Source organism: Narcine bancroftii, chromosome 5, assembly GCF_036971445.1.
Source record: "Narcine bancroftii isolate sNarBan1 chromosome 5, sNarBan1.hap1, whole genome shotgun sequence".
Taxonomy (NCBI): Eukaryota; Metazoa; Chordata; class Chondrichthyes; order Torpediniformes; family Narcinidae; genus Narcine; species Narcine bancroftii.
Window position 1 is genome coordinate 17,652,680 of NC_091473.1, and position 25,591 is coordinate 17,678,270.

Genomic DNA, 25,591 nt, shown 5'->3' on the forward strand with positions numbered 1-25,591 from the left:
CAGGGTTTGGAGCTTCTTGACCAACACCGACACTGTTGAAGGCTAAGCTGCAATCTATGTATGTATGAGTTGCTGTTTTAGAGGTGATCCAGAGCTCAGTGGAGAGCCAGCAACATTGTGCCTGCTATGGAGCAATTGTGACAACAGGCGAATTGCAGTGGGTCCAGACCTTTGTGTAGGAACGTGTTAATTCTGGCCATGACCAACCTCCCAAAGCATTTCATCACAGCAGATGTTAGAGCTACTGGGTGATAGTCATTGAGACTGTTCACTCTGCTCTCCTTGGGTACTGGGATGATTAATGCCCTTTTGAAGGTTCTGGGAACCTCTGACTACAGCCATGAGAGGTTGAAAATATCTGTGAAAACTCCGATTAATTGGTTGGCACAGATTTTCAGTACCCTGCCAGGCACGCCATCAGGGCCTGACATCTTGTGAGGGTTCACCCTCTTGAATGATGTTCTGACATTGGCCTCAGAGACAGATATTAAAGGGTCCTCAGCCTTTGCAGAGATTCTTGGAGGCATGTTGAGTTCTCTTTCTCAAAGTGAACATAGGTGTTCAGCTCATTGAGTCGTGAGGCATCACATCCATCTATGGAGTTCACCCTCACTTTGTAAGCTGTAATGGCCTGTATTCCATGCCATAGCTGGTGGGTATCTGTCTCATCTTCCTCCAGAATTGCCATTTTGTTTCAGAAATAGCCTTCCACAGGTCGTACCTGGACTTCTTGAATCAGGTGGATCCAGCTTAATGTGGATCAGCATTGGATTAGCTCAGAGTTTGTCTTGAGCATGGGGAATAGTACATGACAAAATGTGTATTAAACTGAGTTGGAAGGGGAGGGAACTAAAATGTTTGGGAAAATTTTGCCCAAAGCATGTCTTTTAGTTTAAAAAGATACACACTTTTAACCTATATTTTTAAATCGTAGGATTCACCCTGTAATAAAAATGGCAAACCATTTGTCTTGGTGAATGTCTATTGCTGCTGGGTTTTGGGGTCCTATGGTCTAAAATCTAAAGTTGTGAAGAAAAAAAGAGCAAATTTGAGCATTAAGAATGGCAATGAGAACCCCCAATGCATGCATTAGGAGGACATGCACAGGAGAAAGAGCATACAACTCACAAACTTAGCGCTGTCCATTTCATCACTGCTCTGAACAAAAGTTTGAGGACCTGAACTGATTGTATAACAACTTCACATTAAAGATAAAGGTGTTAACCACATTGTCAAGTATATATAGCATATTCAGGGCAATGACGAATGACTTTTCACCACAGATGTTCTTAGTTTACCACAGCAGATGAATTTTACTCAGACACAGGCTACATACAGGTTTAACTTAAAGGTTACCATTGCTGGGCCTACTGAAACATTTGATTGGCTTCAAAGATTAGGTTTCTGCACCTTGTTCCACTTCACATCATTCAGCTTTACAAACTAAGGATTTGGGGACAGTTCATGCAAACATAATTATACACCATGAACCCAGAGTAAATTCTGCTACACATGGTTTTAGCCTGTTCCAGTCCTTAAGAAAGGTCACTGACCTGAAACTTGGTATTTTCTTGTACAATTCTGGTATCTACAATATTTTGCTTTTTATATTTGATGGATCAACTCCAATATACCACCATTAAAATCTCATATCAAACACAAATCTGTACTTTAGTTAATTTCACTTAATAACCAGAACATCAAGGCTTGAGAATTAAAAATTCATTATGAGCAAGATATCAGCAGCTTGAACAAGAAGGTTCTATGGTTATGAAACTGTGATCCAGTGCCCATTGCGCAAGCACTACATGAGATGATTAAACTCCAGTCTTATGTACAATACAAGCACATGTGTAGTGATTCTTACTTTGGCTTGGCTTCGCGGACGAAGATTTATGGAGGGGGTAAAATGTCCACATCAGCTGCAGGCTCGTTTGTGGCTGACAAGTCCGATGCGGGACAGGCAGACACGGTTGCAGGGGAAAATTGGTTGGTTGGGGTTGGGTGTTGGGTTTTTCCTCCTTTGCCTTTTGTCAGTGAGGTGGGCTCTGCAGTCTTCTTCAAAGGAGGTTGCTGCCCGCCGAACTGTGAGGCGCCAAGATGCATGGTTGGAGGTGATATCAGCCCACTGGCGGTGGTCAATGTGGCAGGCACCAAGAGATTTCTTTAGGCAGTCCTTGTACCTCTTCTTTGGTGCACCTCTGTCACGGTGGCCAGTGGAGAGCTCGCCATATAACACGATCTTGGGAAGGCGATGGTCCTCCATTCTGGAGACGTGACCCACCCAGCGCAGCTGGATCTTCAGCAGCGTGGACTCGATGCTGTCAGCCTCTGCCATCTCGAGTACTTCGACGTTAGGGATGAAAGCGCTCCAATGAATGTTGAGGATGGAGCGGAGACCACGCTGGTGGAAGCGTTCTAGGAGCCGTAGGTGATGCTGGTAGAGGACCCATGATTCGGAGCCGAACAGGAGTGTGGGTATGACAACGGCTTTGTATACGCTTATCTTTGTGAGGTTTTTCAGTTGGTTGTTTTTCCAGACTCTTTTGTGTAGTCTTCCAAAGGCGCTATTTGCCTTGGCGAGTCTGTTGTCTATCTCGTTGTCGATCCTTGCATCTGATGAAATGGTGCAGCCGAGATAGGTAAACTGGTTGACCGTTTTGAGTTTTGTGTGCCCGATGGAGATGTGGGGGGGCTGGTAGTCATGGTGGGGAGCTGGCTGATGGAGGACCTCAGTTTTATTCAGGCTGACTTCCAGGCCAAACATTTTGGCAGTTTCCGCAAAACAGGACGTCAAGCGCTGAAGAGCTGGCTCTGAATGGGCAACTAAAGCGGCATCGTCTGCAAAGAGTAGTTCATGGACAAGTTTCTCTTGTATCTTGGTGTGAGCTTGCAGGCGCCTCAGATTGAAGAGACTGCCATCCGTGCGGTACCGGATGTAAACAGAGTCTTCATTGTTGAGGTCTTTCATGGCTTGTTTCAGCATCATGCTGAAGAAGATTGAAAAGAGGGTTGGTGCGAGAACACAGCCTTGCTTCACGCCATTGTTAATGGAGAAGGGTTCAGAGAGCTCATTGCTGTATCTGACCCGACCCGGCCTCGGTCGAGTGAGGCAGGCGGAAGCCCCGATCCGGGCAGAGAGTGGGAGGCGGCGGCCCCAGTCCGGGCACATGGAGAGCAGCGGCGGCCCCGGCCCCGGTCCGGGCTGAGGGTAGGCGGCGGCGGCGGCCCCGATCCGGGCAGGAGCAAGGGGGAGACGGCGGCCCCGACCTCGGTCAAGTGTAGTGATTAATAAGGGTAATAATAACAAACACACAAAGATCAGCGTGTACAGAGCCGTTGTCATACCCACGCTCCTGTTCAGCTCCGAATCATGGATCCTCTACCGGCATCACCAACGGCTCCTAGAACGCTTCCATCAGCGCTGTCTTTGCTCCATCCTCAACATTAATTGGAATGACTTCATCACCAACATCAAAGTAGTCGAGCTGGCAGAGTGTGGTCCTCCATCAGCCAGCTCCCCACCATGACTACCAGCCCCCCCCCCCCCCCACCCCACATCTCCATCGGGCACACGGAACTCAAAACTGTCAACCAGTTTACCTACCTCAGCTGCACCATTTCATCTGATGCAAGGATCAACAAAGAGATAGACAACAGACTCGCCAAGGCAAATAGCGCCTTTGGAAGACTACACAAAAGAGTCTGGAAAAACAACTACCTGGAGAAACACACAAAGATCAGCGTGTACAGAGCCATTGTCATACCCACACTCCTGTTCGGCTCCGAATCATGGGTCCTCTAACCGGCATCACCTACGGCTCCTAGAACGCTTCCATCAGCGCTGTCTTTGCTCCATCCTCAACATTAATCGGAATGACTTCATCACCAACATCGAAGTACTCGAGCTGGCAGAGTCCACAAGCATCGAATCCATGCTGCTGAAGACCCAACTGCGCTGGGTGGGTCACGTCTCCAGAATGGAGGACCATCGCCTTCCCAAGATCGTGTTATATGGCGAGCTCTCCACTGGCCACCGTGACAGAGGTGCACCAAAGAAGAGGTACAAGGACTGCCTAAAGAAATCTCTTGGTGCCTGCCACATTGACCACCGCCAGTGGGCTGATATCGCCTCCAACCGTGCATCTCGACGCCTCACAGTTCGGCGGGCTGCAACCTCCTTTGAAGAAGACCGCAGAGCCCACCTCACTGACTAAAGACAAAGGAGGAAAAACTCAACACCCAACCCCAACCAATCAATTTTCCCTTGGAACCGCTGCAACCGTGCCTGCCTGTCCCACATCGGACTTGTCAGTCACCAAGTGACGTGGACATACCCCTCCATAAATCTTCATCCGCGAAGCCAAGCCAAAGTAGAAAGAAAGAATAACGTGCAAAACACTTGTAGGCAGAGTGGGAAAATTATGTGTGGCACACTGATTTACATGTACTGCCAGACTGAACCTTAATTATTCAGTTGGGGCTTGTGACAGAGTATATAGAGTATATAGATATGTTTTTGCGAGATAAATTGGGAAAGGTCACATACAAACATGTTAAAACAGATCTTATGTGAAATACTGGAGCTCTGCCCCATGGTATTCGTATCAGCTCCAGAGCATTTGCAAGAGCTTTGAAGTGTGCTCAAGAGACTTCACTAATGGATTGTTGCTAACAAAAGGCAACAGATGAAAGAGCATGTCGGAGCCACTGATGTTTGGAAGAGAACTTGCTTTTCTGAGAGCGTCATATGGTTTTGCAAGGAGAGAGAGTCAAACAGACTTTCTCTCAGAGAGAGAGAGACAGAGACAGAGATCACTTGTACAGTGTTACAGCCAGCAGAAGTAGCTGGGACTGGAACAGGACAAGCTGGCAAGCCTACTTGGAAGACGGCCTGGTGAAAGCTCCTGTGGTTCATGCAAGAGGAGAGGACTGGCTGTCTAATGTTTCACTTGGAATAAGAGAAACAGAAAGGAACTCTGTGGTGACTTGAAAGAAAGAGAACCCTGAAGGCGCAGGTTTCATCAGCAAGGCACTGGAGTGACTGATGGAATACACCAGTTGTGGATGTCCTGGAACAACAAATTTTTCTCTGAAAACCAACAAGAACCTTCCTGAGCAGTAACCATTTACCTTTCAAGCTCCAAAGCCTGGTGAACTTTATAAATGTTAAATTCTATGCAGAGTATAAGAATTGCCTGCAACCAGTGAACTTGGAGGAATGAGAAGTGATTGTACTGTGACCCAATGAACCTTTCTGAACTTACACACATATTTCATACATGTGTGCTTAGAATTAGAAGGGGGTTAAGTTAGTTTAAGTAAGTCAATAGGGATAAGTTCTATTTTCATGTTTAAAGATAATTAAAAGCAACTTTTGTTTAAGTAACCATTTGTCTTGGTCCTATTGCTGCTGGGTTTTGGGGTCCTCTGGACTTGTAACATGCTAAACAGACAAACAGACACCTCTGCTCTTTGTCTACGATTGCTTAGTTTTGGTTTATTATGTGATGGAACTTGAGGAGAGTTGGTAAAAGAAGTGTTCCTTGGTTTCTGGAGAACTTGTCACGCATTAGGGATTTTCAGCGAATGCTGTCACTTAAGTCATGGTCTTCTCCTGACACACAAATTTTACTGAAAATTTGTTGCCCCAGGGACTTTGATGCCGACTCCTCTCATTGTTTAGCGTGATGGGGAGAAGATGACTAATTGTTCACAAGATATAAGAGCAGAAGTAGGCCAATCGGTCCATCAGGTTTTCTCTTGTTTTGAAAGGTAAGGCAAGAGAAATGCCTTCAGTATGAGGCTCTATCTACAAAAGGGTTTTATTGCAGTTTTTCCAGAGTCCTCAAGGAGAACCATGATTAGAGAAGACTGATTCCTGGTGGAAACATGCTACAACTGAAACTGCAATTGCATCCTGTTACAAGTCCAGAGGTCCCCAAAACCCAGCAGCAATAGATGTGCACCTCAACAAAGGGTTACTTAAACAAAAGATCATGAAAATAGAATCAAACTTTAACTTATCTCTATTGACTCACTTAACCTACTTAAACCCCTTCTAACACCAAGTGCACGAGTGTGTGTAATGTGTGTGCAAGTTGGTTCATAGTCCAATCTCACCGGTTCCAAGCAATTCTTGTACTGTGCACAGAAGTTAACATTAATAAAATTCACTAGACTTTGGTGCTTAACTTGTAAATGGTTACCACTCAGAAGGGTTCTTGTTGGTTTTCAGAGAGAGAGTTTTTCTTGTTCCAGGACATCCACAACTGATTCCTTCTTAACCAGCCACTCCAGTGTCTTGCTGACAAAACTTGCCCTCTTCAGGGTTCTCCAGATGATAATCTCTTGTTTTCCGGTCACCACAGAGTTCCTTTCTGTTTCTCCTATTCCAAGGAAAACACTGGAGAGCCAGTCCTCTCCTTTGACCAGGCCATCTTCCAAAGCTTGCCAGCTTCTTCCCCTGGAACTGAAGTCTATGTCTCTCCTCTCTCTTTCTCACTACCTGCTCTCTGAGAGCAAAGCCTGTTTTTCTCTCTGCTCTCTGCCTGCAAAGATCACATGGCCCTCCAGCCAGCATGTTCTGTTTTCCAGACAAAGCTGCTACTGCCTGTTGTTACATTTGTTGCCTTTTGCAAACAACAGTCCATCATGAGTCTCTTGCAAAAGCTCCTGCAAAAATTCTGTGTTTTAAACTGTTTGTGTGTGACCTGTCCTAACAAACCTTTCCCAGTTTATCTCCAAAACACCTCTATATACTCTGTCACAACCCAAACAGCCGAGGTAAAACCAGTTCACAATCTGTGATGTTGTTGATAGTTCCCAACAACTTCTGCATATCCAGATCTCTGAAGTCTCACCAAGGTCATTAAACTCTTTCTTATAGTGCTGCACCTAGGTATTTGGGCCTCAATTTCCTCTCCCCTCACCACCCTCTTGCCCACACCAATTCTCTCTTGCCAAGAGTGCCTGGAGAATCATTAGACTACTGTAGGTGGAATATTTTTCTCTTTGCCAGCTCTTACATCAAAAATTCCATGTTCAAATTACAAAGACCACTCATGCCCCCTCCCGTGCTTCCGTTTGATTGAGTCTTCCAGCAATCCACCAATACTTATGGAGTGACGTTCACTACAAGTTTCAGAAAAAAATGATCTGCTCTTTAAGAGGTGCAGGCTGATTTTGATCATTGTTATTACTGTATCATGAGCAGATGTTAACAGTTATTATAACTGGACCCCAGATCCCATGGTTAAGGCCACCAACAACATGGCTCGTCATGTAAAATATCACCTTTGAGGATTATGCACTGTTCATCACAGCCACCAGGCACAGGGTATTTGTGGAGGTTCTCCTTAGCAGTAATCTAACTGACACAAGTTTGAAGAGGAGATAAAGTTCATATCACCTGAAGCAGATTTGCTGCCTCCATCCTCTTTTGCAGATGTACCAAGTAAACTAAGATGTACCAAACATCTTTAGATCTTCTACCCCTTCTTCACTCAGCTCCCACCCTCTCCCTATTCTAAGCAATGCCCTCAGTCCACAGTTTTTTGAAGCCAATCTGGTTTTACTCCTTCTCAATGTAGCAATAACAACACAATTGGCCAGCTTGCTTGGTCATTTCAGAAGGAAAGATGAACCACGGTTTCTGGCCTTGCATATTGGCTAGACCAGGTAAAGACAGAAGATTTATCACACTTAAAAGGCATAAATGACCCAGTCGTTTTTCTGTTATAACCACGTCATTTTTGTGATCATTAATGTTAAAACCAGCTATTCATTTTTCCAAATTGCAAATTTGTGATCAATTCCACAGCTATCACTGGATTGATAGTCCAGGCCTTTGTGTTATTAATCCAGTAATTTAGCTGCAGCACTGATACCACCATTTGAGAAAACAAAGAAAATGAATCCACAGAGTCTTCAGAAAAATATAATGCTGAGTTACATGACATGGGAAGAAAGAAACTAATTAAATGACTAGTGATTTAAGAACTAGGATATATGAAGATAATAGCCTATTAAGGGTTGTAGTCATTTTAAATTAGGTTATACTAAAATGTACAGAAATTAATATTAGATACTGACAATCTGAAGTAGAGTGAATATAAAACTAGGGCAGAGAGAAAGAAAGAGATGGAGAAAGGCAGATTGACAATGTAGATCATAGTCTTTTCATGAGTGTGACATTGAAATAGATTTTCACAGAATACATGGAACAAAACAGGCACAAGATGTCTCACCTCCCAGAGGATGTAAACAAGCTTTGTAATGTTTGAAAATTAATGTGGAATTACATAGATTGAATAATATAAAATGACCAAAACTATTTTAACCTGCAGTTAAAAATACCATGGTTTTCAATGGAGCTGGAGAAATGGACCAATTTTGTTGCTTCACACTTCATCCATTACACAACCAAAGGAAAACAGGGAGACAAAGAACACCCAGTATCTGCGACAGAAAGCACACATTCCTGTATCAAAAGAGCAGCATTCCTTTATCGGAGTGATCACACATAGAACGAAAGAACAGCCTTTCGTAGCATAATGCGTCACTTGAAGTCATTAACTAGTTTGTATTTCCAACCTCAACCTACGTTGTGCCCATTCCCATTTGTCGGTGTGTTACCTAAAAGAAGCTTTTGGAACCCACTCACACCAGCTCTGATTGTTTATTCATTGTCCTGTGTAGTGAGAAACAGTGAGAATCTGTTTTTCATGTTATCCAGGCAAGTCAAATTCCACATAGTACAGAAGATAGTGCAAGAATTTGGGAGCACTGGGCAAGTAATTCCACACCACAATCATTCTTTCACATATTTTCAACACTTGTTCACATTTTCAAACATATTGTTTAATTTAGTGCATACTGTACATGATGACCTGTTTCAAAACACTTTTACTTGGAATTGGAGATTATTCATTTAGATTTTTCAACCCTAGGAATCAAGAGTTAAAAACATAATATAATTGCAAAACAAAATTAGCAAATCGTGTTGATCATTCAAAACACTTGAAATTATATTTCCAATAATGGGACTAAACGTCAACACCCTTCTCTACAGCATCATGTTGGAGGAAGAAACATCTCCAGTTTTGAAATTGAGACCTTTGCATTGGGAATACACCAACAAAATCAGTTTCCTCAGTTTCCAAATACAAAAAGATATCAGATTTGGTCCCACAAACCAGTGCGAGCTTCATGGTAAAACCTATCTATTCCACTGAAACATTGTGTATTTAAGGCAGAGTTTGATAGGATCTTAATTAGCAAGGGCATCAAAGGTTATTGGGTGAAGGCAGTCAGTGGGGCTGAGTGGAAGGAAAATGGATCAATTCATGATTCAATGGTGGGGCAAACTCAATGGGCTGAATAGTTATTTTCTGCTCCTGTGTCTGATGGTCTTATCACTTTTTTTCTTGCACCAACTGTAACTGTGGATATTTATTTATCTATCCTTAGTTATTTATTATCTCTTTTTTCTGTCTTGTATTTGTGGTCATTTATTTTTTTACTATTGTAGTTGGTGTACCTAATGTAGCTACTTGGCTGCAGCAAGTAATTTTGGTCCATGCATACACTGTACTTATGAAAAGGATAATAAACTCACATTGAATATTAACAGTGACAATATTGAAAGTAAAATAATTTGCAGAAGAGATGTTACTCTTTTTCAGCTGATTCACAACTCTGCCTTTTTAGAAATTATTTTATATATTTTTCCAACTTTCAGACAAAGAGCACCTCTGGTGTAAAATTGTTTGGCCTAGAAATAATAAACACAAGGTTGTTTTATTTTCCTCAGCACTGCCTATATACAAATCAGTCATTTCCAAAATGGAATACAGTTGCAATCATCTCCAAATCCCACTGCTCCAGAAATTCCCAGTGAAAAGGTGCTTTAGAGCAGCCATTCTCAACCTCTTTTTTGGTTTTGGCCCCCTTCCCCATGAGCAGTCAAGTTTTGGTTTCTTCCGTACTTCTCTCCCATCAACTACAGGGAGTCCCTGGGATGCGAACATCCGACGTACGGATAATTTCTACTTAAGAACAAATTGTGCACCCAATTCGCACATGCACCCCCAATTTACACATGCACGTAATATTACCTCATGAATTCCCCATCCAGTATGCAAAGCATCGATGGAATGAAAGTAAGTGTTAACTTTTAATCATGATCTTTTTTCTATCTAAACGGTATTAAGAACCGTTTCCTTATTGTTTCTTTTTACAGCATTAAGACAAACATTTGACTAATTGATGCTAAAATAAGAACCATATGTATCTGTTCCGACTTATTTACAAATTTGACTTAGACAGAAGTAGAATCTGAACTTGTTTGTAACCCAGGGACTCCCTGTATATAAAAACATTTGTTACGCGAGATGAAAAGAAAGGCTGTGGCCCTCATTGAGAATGGCTGTTTTAGAGTGCCATCCAGGAAATTAGGTCACATGATTCTGAAGTGAGCTCAGTCAAGTCCCAGCCTGGGTCTGAAAATCACACTTTGGGTTGTTTCAAAACAGACCTCTTGTTTGGGCACCTCCTCTTTTCCATCAGTTTTATTCCCAATCGATGCTCCAATTCCTAACCTTCACCATAAAGTATGATCCCTGATCCTTTCCTACTCCACAGTGAATGTTTCTGCAGCAGCTGACAGCTTGGGCGCTGCTGAATGGAGAGACCTCATGGACACTTGGAATCACATCCCTTGGTGCTAATGCATTTCTAAACCTCCACATCTTTCTAACTCTCCAAAGTTAGATTTCTATAATCAAAGTCCATGAAATTACCATATATTTTGGCGTATGTTGAGTCTTGAAACCCTCAAAATTCTCTCAAAAAATTGGGGTCGACTTATATGCCAGATATACTTTTGAGGCCTTAAATTCAACTAAAAAAAACTGCTGGACACTGATTTGGCAACTCTTGAAAAACCATAAAAAACTCAACTACGACACATTTTCATTTAAAATATTATTAAAAAACATATTTAGAATCTTTCAAAATCACTGTCATCACCGGAGGCAAAGATGACAGAAAACACATTTGGGTCCCAGTCTGTATCTGATGAGGCAGCTTCAGCTTTGTCGTCAGTGTCCCACAATAAATCATCTTCCATGCCATCAATTGCACAAGAGATACCGCACTTTTTAAACTATTTTATTATAGCCTCTACTTTCACTTTGCCCCATGCTTCGAGCACAGTCTCACAGCATATCAAGTGATGCAGCATGCATTTACCAGCCTTTTGTAAATAATTTTCTGCACTCGTCATCCATGTATTCCATTCCTCATGCACATGGCCTTTGAATGGCTTGTTCAAGCTGACATAGTGAGGTTGCAGTAGAGACATCAAACCAACCAGGATAACCAGCAAGTATTATTTAGTGCTAATATACTTTTAGTCTTCTCAGGTAAGTGGCTATGAAGCATTTCCCAGACCAACAAACTCTGTTCCTTGTGTCAAGTGCCTAGCCACCTGTTTTTACACATTGTCTATCATTTTCAACCATCTATCCATTTTCATGAAAATGTACAAAAATACCTGCTGAGAATTTTATTTTAGATTTAATTTTGCATTTGAAGATTACCATGGGTCTTAACTTGGTTCCATCGGCCATGCACGATAACACCACTGTAAACTTGATTCTTTCATGGCCTGTACTTCTGGTTTGCACCGTTTTCACACCTTTCCATTCCACTGTTCTATTGCCCATCATGTCGAAATTCATGGGGGTTTTGTCCATGTTTCTGATATTTGCCAACACAAATTGGCATTTCTGCCGGTTCCGTATAATAAACAGGTAAAAACTTACAACTTAATAATCAAGGTCTTTTGGTAGTTACTGAGCAATTTTTGTCTTTTGGCATAATACCAGACTGTCTCTGTTCATGAATCGGTTGCACCAGCCTACTGTAGCTTCAAAATCTTTACTGCATTCAAATGTTCTTAATTTATAACGCATGTACCTGTGCTGCGATGTGATTTTCCAACTCTGGCCAATGAGTGATTCTTCTCCTCATTGAACATTGCCTTTTTTCGTATTTTTCTTAAAGTCTCTTCTTTCTTTCTCCAATTTCTTACCAACTTCTCATATACATCACATTTTCTTACTGCAGCACAGTTGTTGGTTTTTCTTGGCCATTTTATTACTTTTAACTTAAAACTTGCTTCAAACTTTCATTTTGCTGGCGCCTCCATGATAACAACCACCTTCAAGCAACACCAGCCAACACCCAACAGCTCAGTCAAGCCAATTTTTAGACACCCAATATATGATAAAACAATTAATATGAGGTTGAAAAAGGGGTGTTGACTTATCTGCCGGTCGACTTGTACGCTGAAATATACAGTATATAATTCCCTCTGAAATGGTCCTTTACGGTCTGGTTCTACTCATCCTTTATCAGATTATGATCTACAGCCTTTTGTTGTCCCCACTTGCAACCTCCTCGCCTCAGTTAATGTCTCCATCATCCTCTCCCCGACCTGGCTCCATCTCCCCCATCAACCCCTCCTCAACTGGATCCACCCATCATCTCCTCTTTCACCCCTCCCTCACCCCTTCTCTTTATGCTGGCCAACTGCTCTTTACATTCTCAGTCCTGGTGTGGGTTCTTGACTGAAAATGTCAACTTTCTTTTTCTCCCCACAGATTGCTGCTTGACTTGTTGGGTTTAAACAGCAGTTTGTGTATTTCCCCAGATTCATTCTCACGTGTCTCCAAGTTTAAATAAAAAAATGGCTGGATAAGGCATCAACTCAAACTTAGTTGGAATTGTTCAAACTAAAGTTTCAGCCATAACCACCTATGGGAATATCAGAATAAAGATTGAAAATACATTCAAATAATTTAAATTAACAGGCTATTAGAGATATGTTAACAAGTTCTACATTATTGAGCCATGGGAAAGTGATTTTAAATGAATAGGCCATTACCTAGGTCAAACAGTTATTCTCTTACATTAGAATCTTTGAGAAAATATGAGGTAGTGCAGAACTTCAACTGTGGCTGGGAAGTGATGTGAATACAACAAAAGGCGATTATCAATGCAATCAGAGAAGAAAGGAAGGAGACGAGTGGAACCAGATAAGGAAGGGCAGTGTAACGAGAGGGGTGTGTGTGAGAGGACATGGGTGGATCAATATACAGGGGACCAGAAGCATTCTTATTCCTTCAATGGACTAGACATTGTGTGCTCCACTGGAATACTCTCTTCCCTAGATTTTCATACACAAACTGACACGGACAGAGCTCACAGAGTTGCCGTCACTTTGGTAGAAGGACATGACAAGCACCAGTAGTTATCCTGTCATTAATACCACAAAATCTAATCGATGTTTCGCTGGGAACTCACAGACAGCTAAGTGAAGGATGGTCCTTGTGATGTCAACGGGACTCGCGTTGACATTTGCATTTCATATTATTCTGGATTGTCTATAAGAAAGGTAGGTCGAGTGCCTGCATGGTTGAAGAGAATAACGGGTCAAAAAAGGTGCAAAAACATTCATCACATTTTCTTCATTAGCTCAAAGGGTCGTGAACAATATCCATGGAGGTTACAACAGCCGGAATCTGTCCTGAGGTCCTCAGCTCAATGTCCCAAAGATTGAAGTTCCAAGACGACATAATAATTCGACTCATCAACCCCAAAGACTCCCTCCCCAATTCACACTCCCCATTCCAACACATGGATAAATCCCTAATGGCAATGAGTGTGGTGAATGTCTGCCAAGCTGCTTGATTCCCCTCTGGAGAGCCTTGCTGTACTAACATTGGCTGTGCATTATCTCTACTGTTAAGGACACTCCCCTTGGATATAACTGTGTATGCACCTATTGTCTTTCATTATTGTACCATGAGTTTCTGCTAATAAAAGCCATGATTATTGTTTGACCACATCGTCTTCATCAATGGCACTTCAATTTTATTAGCAAAAATAGATGCAGCACTCAAGCCAGAGCAGCAGATAATCGACCAGTCTGCCACGAGGGCCAGAGAAAATTTCAACCACTGGATTGCTTGTTTTGATTACTACATGGTTCGAATCAAAGTGGTCGATGAGGCGATACAGTGGAGCCACCTGAACTCTCCGCTGGGTGAGGTTCCTTTTGTCGTAACGCAAGGAGCTACCACTCTGGCTATAGCCTGGGAACGTCTGACTGCTCACTATGCAGTGCCACGGAATGTGGTGTTTGCTCGACACCAGTTACTGACTAGATGCTAGAAACCTGGGGAAAGTGATGCTACCTATGCACTGGCCCTCGACTCGCCGGCAAACGAATGTGATGTCAGGGCAGTCAATGAGCAACAACACCGCAATGCCTTGAAGCTGGATACTTTTGTCAACAGGATTGACTCCAGTTACATCCGACAGAGGCTGCTGGAGACAGAACCCTTAACCTACGATCGAGCAGTCACTCTACCCAAAACACTGAGGAATGCCATGCGGTCCAATGAAATGCTAGAAACCGAAAAGGAAACATCCAGGAGGAAAGAAGGAAAGAAAAGGGTGAACTCCTGAAAAATGCTACTCCTGTGATAAGAGCTGGCAACCCAGATAGAAGTGCTGAGCTCGATTTGCTACCTGCAGCTATTGTAGGAAACTTGGACACTTTGCTAAAGCGTGTAAGGCAAAAAAGTACACCCACTGATAAGAAGAAAAGAAGCACCAAGAAAATGCATCCTGGAGCTGCAGGAATGAAAGACAACTGTGAAACGGGGAAACCTTCAAACGATCAGACCGAATCGACTTCAAGTGACGGCGAGGTGAGACCCCCTGTGATAGCTCAATTGACTGTAAAGCTTGGGGGATGTTACGGACTGGAATGGTCGACTATGAAGAGGGAGGTGAATGGTGAGACTCTTGATTTTCTAATAGACTCGGGGAGTATTGACAGCTACATCCACAAGAAAGTTGCCAGAGCCTTAAATTTGCGGAGATATCCAGCGAACCGAAAGATATCGATGGCTTGTAGTGAACTTACAAAAACTGTACGGGACAAGTGTAAAGTTACTTTAAATTTGCAGGGACATTGCCTTGCTGATGTGTGGCTCTTTATTATGCTGGAGCTCCACGCCCCTGTGTTACTGGGGTTAGATATTCAATCTCAGATGAACAGTATAGTGTTAAATTTCGGTGGGCCACTCCCCACACTTACCATCCCCTGCGCTAGTTACTGCGGTCTGTCCGCATTAAAGATCAAAGCTCCTTCCCTTTTCAGTGATTTATCCCCTGAGTGTCAGCCGATTGCCACTAAGAGCTGTTCTTACAGCAAAGAAGATCGTGAGTTTATTAAAGCGAAGACCCAGAGACTGCTTAAAGAGGGAGTAATTGAACCTAGTAAGAGTCCGTGGTGGGCCCAAGTGGTAGCCGTGAAAAATCACACTAAGAGACGACTGGCTATTGACTACAGCCAGACTATCAACCATTACACTAACCTGGATGCCTAACCCCTGCCGCGCATCAATGACATGATTAATCAGATAGCACAATACAAAGTGTACTCCACTATCGACCTCAAAGCAACTTATCACCAAATCCCCATTAAGAAAAGAGAATGGCCCTATATGGGTTTTGAGGTTGATGGGGGGTTACACCAGTTTAAAAAGGTACCTTTTGGGGTCACTAATGGTGTGTCCATGTTTCAGAGGGAAATGGATAAGATTGTTAGGATGTATGAGTTACAAGGTACGTTTCCCTATCTGGATAATGTCACTATCTGTGGGAAAACACAGGCTGAGCACGACAACAACTTAAAGAAATTTTTAGCAACAGCAAAAGAACTCAACCTTACATTTAACGAGGGCAAATGTGTGTTCAACGCGACAGAGCTACCCATTCTGGGCTACATTGCCCACAAGGGCGAAATCCGCCCCGACCCGGAAAGAATGTCCCCCCTTAAAAAGTTACCACCCCCAGACTCAGCAAAAGCCCTTAAAAGGTGTATGGGATTCTTTTCCTACATCTGCAAATGGGTTCGGGACTACACCACGAAGGCACGCCCTCTGTTTGACACTAAATCTTTTCCTCTCTCTCCAATGTCCTTGAAGGCTTTCGAGCGAATTAAAGCTGATATTGCCAAAGTTGCACTCTCATCCATTGACGAGGATGTCCCATTCCAAGTGGAAACTGATGCCTCAGATTGTGCCTTGGCAGGAACCCTTAATCAAAAGGGCAGACCTGTGGCATTCTTCTCCCTCACGTTACGCGGACCTGAACTTAAACATCCTGCCATTGAAAAAGAAGCCCAGGCTATTATTGAAACTGTTCACAACTGGAGACACTTTCTAACCGGCAGAAAATTCACTCTTGTCACTGATCAGAAATCTGTAGCCTACATGTTCAGTACTAAACACAAAAGTAAAATCAAGAAAGATAAGATGGCACGCTGGCGAATAGAACTCTCAACATATAATTATGAAATCCAGTACAGACCGGGCAGGTTAAATAATCCCTCTGACGCATTGTCACGATCTGCTGCTCAGCTGGAGGGGCTAAAAGAGATCCAGAACAGACTGTGCCACCCAGGAGTCACGAGGTTCTTCCACTACATAAGGGCTAACAACCTTCCTTACTCTCTGGAAGAAGTCAGGAAACTGACTAAAAGCTGTCCTGTTTGCGCAGAATGCAAACTGCAATACTTCAAAGCTCTGGATGCTACTCTCATCAAGGCAACCTGACCCTTTGAAAGGATTAGCTTAGATTTTAAAGGACTGCTACCTTCCAACAACAAAAATGTTTATTTCCTTACTGTAATTGACGAATATTCCAGGTTTCCCTTTGTGATACCCTGCCCTGACATTCCGTCAGCGTCTGTCATTAAGTCACTTGACAGAATTTTCAGCATTTTTGGTTTTCCCAACTACATTCATACCGATAGGGGTTCAGCATTCATGATCGCTGAACCACGGCGAGCCCTTCTACGGAGGGGATTGCCACTAGCTGTACCACGAGCTACAATCCACAGGGCAATGGACAGGTCAAAAGGGCTAATGCTACAGTCTGGAAGACTGTTAATCTTACTTTAAAAACACATGGTTACTCTGTTACCCAGTGGCAGGAGGTGCTGCCTGAGGCACTACATTCTATTCGGTCTTTATTGTGTACTGCAACAAATCAAACACCTCATGAACACATGTTTGCCTTTCCTAGGAAATCAGGAACTGTGATGGACTGGCCAGCCTGTTTATATAAGCCTGGAACCATGCTGGTGAAGAGCCATGCTCGGGCGCATAAAACAGACCCCTGATCCCAACCAGTTCAGCTACTGCATACCAACCCCAACTACACTCATGTACCCCTAAGAGATCTGGCCTCGCCTGGTTCGCCCCTTCCTCACACCCCTACTCAGAGTGAGCCTGAGAGATTGGGCTCACTCCCCCAGCCTGTGACCCATAGTAAGCATTCAGATGGCCATGCTGAGGCTCCACTGCCTCACGCTGGTGATTCTGGAGCAGGTCCAGAAGTCAGTGCTTCCCACACTACAGACCCAGGACCTGTATCAGTTCCCAAGGTTGCAAAGGAGCCACCTGTTTTGGGACAAAGCACCAGAATTCGTAAACCACCTGATAGGCTGACATATTCATAAAACATCTCATTATATTTCGTTTGCTTGCTAGATACTGGTGTATTTTGGGTGTTAGAGAGTATTTTCAATGCCAAACATGGTATCCATGTATCGCTTGCTTCAGTCTTTCCTAGCAGCTGTCCTTTTGATTTTAACCCTTCTGCTGCCGGGAGGAGACTGTGGTGAATGTCTGCCAAGCTGCTTGTCTCTTTTCTGGCAAGCCTTGCTGTACTATCATTGGCTGTAAATTACCTCTACTGTTAAGGACACTCCCCTTGGGTATAACTGTGTATGCACCTATTGTCTTTCATTATTGTACCATGAGTTTCTGCTAATAAAAGCCATGATTATTGTTTGACCACATCGTTTTTGTCTACTTCATCAACTGGCACTTTAATGAACCAATCTGTCTGAGTGATTTTCCAGTTCTGGAAAAATGTCTTGTCTAAGGGTTAAAATATCAAATGTAGTTTAGGGAAACCTGTTTGGGAATGACAACACATAGATGTAAAAAAAAATGATGAAAAAAAACCGAAGTTATCAAGGAGGTCACTGTATTGGAGAGAATGCAGAGGAGAGTCACCAAGATGTTACCTAGATTGGAGGAGTTCAGATAGGGGAGAGATTGGATAGGCTAGACATTTTCCTGGAGAGAAGAGGATGAGGGGTGACTTAATACAAGTGTAAAAGATTATGGTCGGGAAGGCGTAGATAGGGTAATTTGTCAAAATGCTCTCACACTCGGCCCAGCATGAAAAGGGGATAGGCTTAATCGCAGAAAAGGAGAATGAAAGGAGATCTGAAAGGCAAGCTTTTTTTGAAAACAGAGAGTGGTTGATAACTGGATCTCGCTGCTGGAGGAGGTGGTGGAGTTAAATACAATCACAGTATTAAAAACACTTAAATAGACAAGGCATTGTCTGATGGTAAGCATAGTGGTTTGTGTAGATGGGCAAAAAAATTAGTATAACTATAGTGGGCTAAAGGACCTGTTTCTATGCCACTCAACTCTCTGACTCGATTGACCACCATCTTATCTCAGATGGTGAACCTGTCAAAGTCTTAAACCTCCTCATACAGTTTGACTTATCTTCATGCAATCACACTCAGGTTTCAGGAAATATACCTGAAAATTGAAAATAATATTAAACTTAAACCATAAATAATCTAACTTCAATTTACAATCAACATTTACATGATTAATGTTGTGAGGTATAATGCTCAAGAAACTACATACCAGGAATAGCATTTTGACCAACCATAGTTAATTTTATCAGAAGCCACAAATTTACTGGATTACATGTAAAATTTCAGGTCATTTGTCTTTGAAGCCAAGTGGGTTTATCTCCACTTGCCAGGGGGACTGTTTCTCTTCTGTTTGAGGCTGATAATGCTTTGTAATGTTTCAACTAATTCTGCCCACTTTACTGATATCAGATGATTTTAACATTCTTCCAGCTACATTCTAACTGGAATGAGCTCTGTGCAGCACATGACCTTGTGAGTGAAGCAGAAAATGTCATGATGCATAACCAGCAAGTCCTGAACACTTTCATGATTTATCCCAAAATACAGGAATAAAATTCCGAAACAGAGACTCAGCACAAATTGCCGTAAGAAAAATTGCTAAGACAAATCGTGCACAGCCAAACAGGTTAACGCAAAGACAGTATTCAGCAGGGAACAAAATTTTAAAATTATCACTGAATTTTCCGTGCTGCCCGCCCACAGTACATCTGTAATGGGGAGGGAGTCAAGAAATCTGCTCCACAGCACCACCCCCTGGCTAATTACATAATAGCTCCCGATGGAAAATTGTTTACATATAAAATTTCAATTTTGAATGCTTCAAAGAATTTTAAATTTGGCATAAAGGTAGATCTAAAATTTATACTTGAAGCAAATGGCACAGATTTTTTGAGATAAAAAAAATATACAAAACATTTTTTTAACAAAAATGTCCAAAGTTTACGCGCAATGTGACACACTATTTATTTATTTATTTTTTAACTTGCAAGGTCATTCTTGGAAATCCAACCATAGTGGAGTTGATACCTGATTTCACAACTGGCTGAACATAACTTTGGGTAATGTGTGTATCTGATGTGCATATCACTTACAGCCTGGGTAATGCTGTTCTTCACTTTGTCACTCAGTAGACCCTCAAACACAAAGGAGTCACCAAAAGTTTCTGCCTGAAAGAGAAAAGGAAAACAAATTGATTATAACCTGCAACAAGTTAGCATCTTGCCAGTGCGGTTTTGCTTCATTCTTGATTTAGATGGCCTCAGTCATACCTAGCATCAATATTCCTCCAAGAGTGATTTCTAATGCAATCTGCTTTCTCCTACTCATTCATGCATTTACTTTTCAAGTTGTTTTATGTCTACTAGTGACTTCAGTGCTATCTCCCACTAAATGCAGAATCTAATCAGCTGGATGGCTTTCCTTAACTGTAATTGTGCGCCTGCATTGCTGCAATAATTGGCAGTGTAAATGGAGCATTACTTCAAAAGCAAAACATAGACACCCTGCAGACATCAACGATAAACACATACTCAACCACACTTGTCAAAATGATTGGTTTGTTGTTAGAACAGGACATGTCAGGCTGCTCTCATAGAGTAATAAAGCAAGGAGTCCATTGTCACATACACAATGTACAAATGTTCTGAAATTCTTACTTGCTGGAGTCACACTGGTACGCAAGATACAGATACACCAACTACAATAGTAAAAATTAAATCATCGTAATATGGATTCACAAAAGGTTGTAGGAAGAAGCTACGGCACAGTAGTTTGTAGATAAATAGTCTGAGAGAAAATATGAGAATGTTAAGTTGAAAATGGGAAGTGACAAGTGACAGAATGTGGTTTCAGGCAAAGGGAACTGGCAAGAGGAGAGGTGAAGAATATCAAAATAGAGACAGTTCACACGTTATTATAGCACCAGCAAACTGGGTTCAAATTCAGCATTGTATGAATGGAGTTTGTACGTTCTTCCCGTGTCTGCGTGGGTTTCTACTGGGTGCTCTGGTTTCTTCCCATGTTCCAAAAACATATGGGGTTAGTTGGTAAATTGGTCAATTTTTAAAAGAAAATTAGACATACAGCATTGTAACAGTTCATTTCGGCCGTACAAGTCTGCGCTGCGCAATTTACACCCCATTAATCTACACCCCAGTATGTTTTTGAAAGGTGGAAGGAAATCGGAGCCCCCGGAGAAAACCCACGCAGACATGGGGAGAATGTACAAACTCCTTACAGACAACATGGGATTCGAACTCAGGTCCAGTCCGAATCACTGACGCTGTACTAATGTATTTGTGCCAGAAGGGCCTATTGCCATCCTGTAAATGTGACGCAAAGTAGACGTTCTGTGATAGGGTCACAATAAAGTATGCATGAGCATATATTCAGCATTGTATTTTTTTTAAAACTGAAAAAATATTTTCAATTAAAAGGTTCAATGGCATATAAGTGCTCACTGAGAGCACCTTTCCAGCTTATTTTCCATTTTTTCAATAAAATAAACTTCCAGAACTGCAGAGCATGTATGGGCACAGATCCTAACTTATATGAGTGGCATGCTTTATTGCTGAACAGATCATTGTCTTGAGAAGGTGCTCCTGAATTGAACCAAAGATTAAACTAGTCATACATTTGAAAATAATATCAAATTTTAATCCCACCATCCATGACCTTATGTCTGTCTTTAAATGGTAAGTTTTACGAATTTACAATTGAGCTCAGTCTGAGCAAACACATCAAAATAACTTTATTGGAAGACAATCTGGAGCTTATGAATGGAAATCTTTCCATAAAATAATCCTGTGAGTGGTGTTATACAGAGCATCAATATTGTTTAGTCTATGAGTGATCTAAGGTAGCACACTATATTACATCATAGCAACTTAGGCCCACATACAGACTGTCGAGGTGTAACTATGTTTACTATGTTCTCAGCACTTGCAAATACAGAGTATACATGCCCAAATTCCTATCAGCTGAGTTCTTCAACAATGGTTTATTCATGTTTGGTGCTTACAGGAATAACTGAAACATGCATTGCAAAACTAATATGATACATTTGTGAAAATAAATTCCAAACTAGGTTAATTATACCAGTTCAGGTGCCTTACCATTCAGCGTGGGCAATCATGTCTCTTCATCCATCACAATCTCTGACTCTCCGAATTGTAGTTGTTGCTTCCATCTATCATTTTTATTCTCTGACTGCATCTGCTTCTTTTTCCTTCCAGCTTTTCAGTTGCAACTAGATGTTCTAATGTATCTCTTCACATGATGTGTCCAAATAATTTTGATTGCTGTTTTCTGATTCTTTTAAGTAATGTACATTTTGTTTTTGTTCTTTGTGGAAGTTCTTCGTTTGTTATCTTGCCTGTATATATTATTTTTGCAACAGCTTGCATTAAGTTGCATCCAACAATTTCCATGGTGCTTCACAAAGACGTGCGTCAAAGAAGCAATGCATAGCGTTCTTCTGAGAAACCACATCTCTACTGTATTGATTCTTTTTTCCACTGCATTTATGATGGTCCGTGACATTAGATTATGCACATATGCTATTATTTTGATAAAGCCCATAATTGAGATGACAAACAGCAGTAAACCTACACTGATCCCTGTTGCACACCAGTGATCTGAGCAACAACCTTCCACTCCCTCCCTGTCCCCTATCATCAGATTAATTCTGTATCCAATTGCCCAGCTCACCCTGCATCCCATGTGATCTGACCTTGCTAATGTTTATGTAGATTATGTCTGCTGTCCATCACTCTTCTGAGTCACATCTTCAAAAAGGTTGATCAAATGTGTGAGTTAATTTTTCATGCACAAAACCTTTCCAAATGGAAGCAGATCTTATCTCTTAGAGTTCCCTCCAGTAACTTACCCAGGACTAAGCCTGTAGTTCCCTGATCACCCCATCACATAAGCCACACTCTCTTCTCATCACGACCTTCAGGTAGAAGGTAAAGAAGCCTGAAGTCCAGCACCTCCACCTTTAAGAAGTTATAAAGAAAGTCTGCAGATGCTGGGGTCAAGAACAATTCCCCCCCACCAACAGCTAAGAGGTTCTTGAACCTCCCAGCACTGCCCTCACCATAATATTACCATATATACATGTGTAATAGTCACATTTTGTAGACAAATTTTTAGGGTAAAATTTAGGGGGGGGGGTCAATACTACTTTTGAATGTGGTGAGTACCTGAGTCGTTTGAGGTGTTGGGAGCTCAGATGGGTGAGCAGGCAGCCAGGTGTGGGTGTTAAGTCCATGTTCGGGATGTCAGGAGCTTAGATGGGTGGGTGTGTGTCAAGTTTGTGTTCAGGGTGTTGGGAGCTCTGATGGGCAAGCGGGTGGCCAGGGCCGAGGTGAGAGTCCACAGTCGGGGTGTTGGGAGCTCGGATGGGTGGGAAGCTGGGGCCAAACGTTGGGGGAGGGTTCAAAATTTACATGGTATCAACTATTACATGCATATAAACAATAGTACAAGAGACCAAAATTCTGTCTACACTCCTGACAGCACATTTTTGCCCCATGATCAACAGTGAGCTTTTTTTCTTTTCCTCTTCTTTTATTATCATTATCTTTTACTCTTCTTGTATGTTATGTGCTTCATGTACGTGGGAAACTATAGCAAGTACGACTTTCATTGCATCTGTACATTATCCACATATATTACAAAAATATATTCATTCAAATGTAGGCCTTGTTAGTGATATCCACATTGGCAAATGAACAAATTAAAAAGTAATAAAATAGCTCTAATCAACTGCAATTTATTATGTTTGTAAGAATTTGTATGATCAAATATTTTTGGTAATTAAAGACTATAAGCAGTGCTCAAAAGCAGTGCACAGATCAAAATGTGAGAATTGTTTTCCCATCCAATTTGTTTTGTGCATTGTGCAACTAAATGGCTGATAAGAGAGAGAATGCAGCTTTGATAATTGGTTCATAACTCACTCACTCTATTAAAAGAGTGCAGAAAGAACCATCTTGTGCATATTTCAAAATTACAAGCATCTTGGATCCTTGTGCAACATATAGCTTTCATTCCTCCCCCCCCCCCCACCCCCCACCAATACAACTTATTTCATCTCAGCAGCTCTGAGCAAAAGACCCCATTAGGTTAAATTATACAACACAAATCCCATCTTCCAGCCTCGCTACTGTCTTTCACACTCAGCTCTTTGTTGCTCTGATCCCCTTCTGCTCTTTCTCAGATCTCTTCCCCATTTCACCCCACACTTCTCCTTGATTTCTCATTCGCTGCTTTACTGAGAGTGTGGGGACCTAAGTTAGCACGGGGGTGAGCGAGGGTGTACAAATCACAGGTCAAGCAGGGTCCATTCCACTGCTCCCCACAGTGCGAGGTGAACAGATCAACCCCAAAACGATCACCTTGACTCCTATTGGGGTTTCAAAAAAGACAGTAAAAATATGTAGATAATTGACATGTTTATTAATTTTCAGAGGCCCCCAAAATTTGCTCGGTATGAGAGGGACCAAACTCTTCTGGAGCTTTCTCCTTCACAAAAAGAGTGCTTTATCGCAAGAAGCAAAAGATACTCTTGTATACCTTTCAGAGTCTCAATGATGCCTCTCTTCCTGACAAGTTGAATACCTTCTACTGACAGTTCAAGGAGTAAAACAACGTGACACCAAGGAAAACCTTGTCTGCCCCTGAAGAACAGGCACCCTGCACATCTGTGGCTGAGGCGATGAGAATCCTACCCAGGGTGAACCCATACAAATCAGCAAGAACAGACAACTTACCTGGTTGGATGCTGAAGGACTGTGCAGCCCAGCTGTTGGGTTGGGTACTGTAGAATCCTCACAGGATTCAAGGCAGCTACCATCATTCCACAGTTTAAGAAAATGATGATAACTGAACTAAATGGCTACCACCCAGTATAACTGAAGTACTTTGAACGGCTGGTTATGAAAAGCATCAAATTGCACCTTCCAGTGACATTGGACTCATTCCAATTTGCCTACTGTCCAAACCATCCATGGATGAAACTACCACTTTGACCCTCCACTTCTTCCTCAACCATCTAGAGCATGATGCTTCATATACCAAGCTGTTGTTCACTGACTTTAACTTGGCATTCAACATGATCGTACTTCAGAGGCTGGTGGATAAACCGTCTTCGCTGGGACTCAACACTCCTCTCTGCAACTGCATTCTGAATTTCCTGACCCAAAGTCTACAGTCTATCTGGGTTGGTAGCAAAATCTCAAGACCCATCACACTGAGCACAGGCGCATCTACTGTTCAATGGAGGTATGTGGCTCATAAAGTGGTGCGAGAGAAATAACCCAGACTAGACAAAGGAGATGATTATGGATTTCAGGACTCCATTACACAGCAACAGTTCCGTCATGGAGAGAAAGGAGAGCATAAAGTTCCTCGGTACACATATGAATGAGGCAGGTTTGAGGGATCATGTGGTTGAGTCCAGCCAGAGAGGACTCTTGTAATTAACAATACGATTTTCTCAGACTGCTTTTCGGGCATTAGGTAGATGTTTTTTTGCTGATTTTCAGATTACCTGCAAAATGCACCAATGAAAGGGGCTGATTCCTCCACTCTCTTAAAGCTAACAATGATTATGTTAACGGTTAAAAACAGCAATTTCAACCCTTAATCCTTAGTGATAGTCTTGCACATGGATATAAATGTGGCACTGGGCTATTACAGGTAGTGGAGCTTAACATGAAGTGGAACAAGTCTTTCTCATCTTATTCACTGCCATAGACTCCAGTGAGCAGAGGACCAAGAAGTGGGTTTTCTCAATAAATCCACAGTACTCTACATCTGAGAGGCAAAATACTGCAGAAGCCGGAAACGTGAAAACAGACAATGAAGGGTTCTGATAAAGAATGGCTAAACTGATAAGTTATCTGCTTTTCTCTACACAGAGTCTGCTTGATCTATGGAGAATTTCCAGCAATTTCCTTCGGCAGATATAGGTTT

At 42.1% G+C, this 25,591-nt stretch overlaps 1 protein-coding gene across 7 annotated transcripts in view; it reads right to left on the reverse strand.

The window, feature by feature from the left end:
* Positions 1-25,591, reverse strand: part of sumf1 (sulfatase modifying factor 1) — a 117,207-nt gene that overhangs the window by 85,983 nt on the left and 5,633 nt on the right. For all 7 annotated transcript variants that reach the window (XM_069936922.1, XM_069936927.1, XM_069936921.1 and 4 more), the window contains one exon: positions 19,705-19,779. In XM_069936922.1, the coding sequence (XP_069793023.1) occupies positions 19,705-19,779 (75 nt within the window). The remainder of the gene's footprint in view (positions 1-19,704; positions 19,780-25,591) is intronic.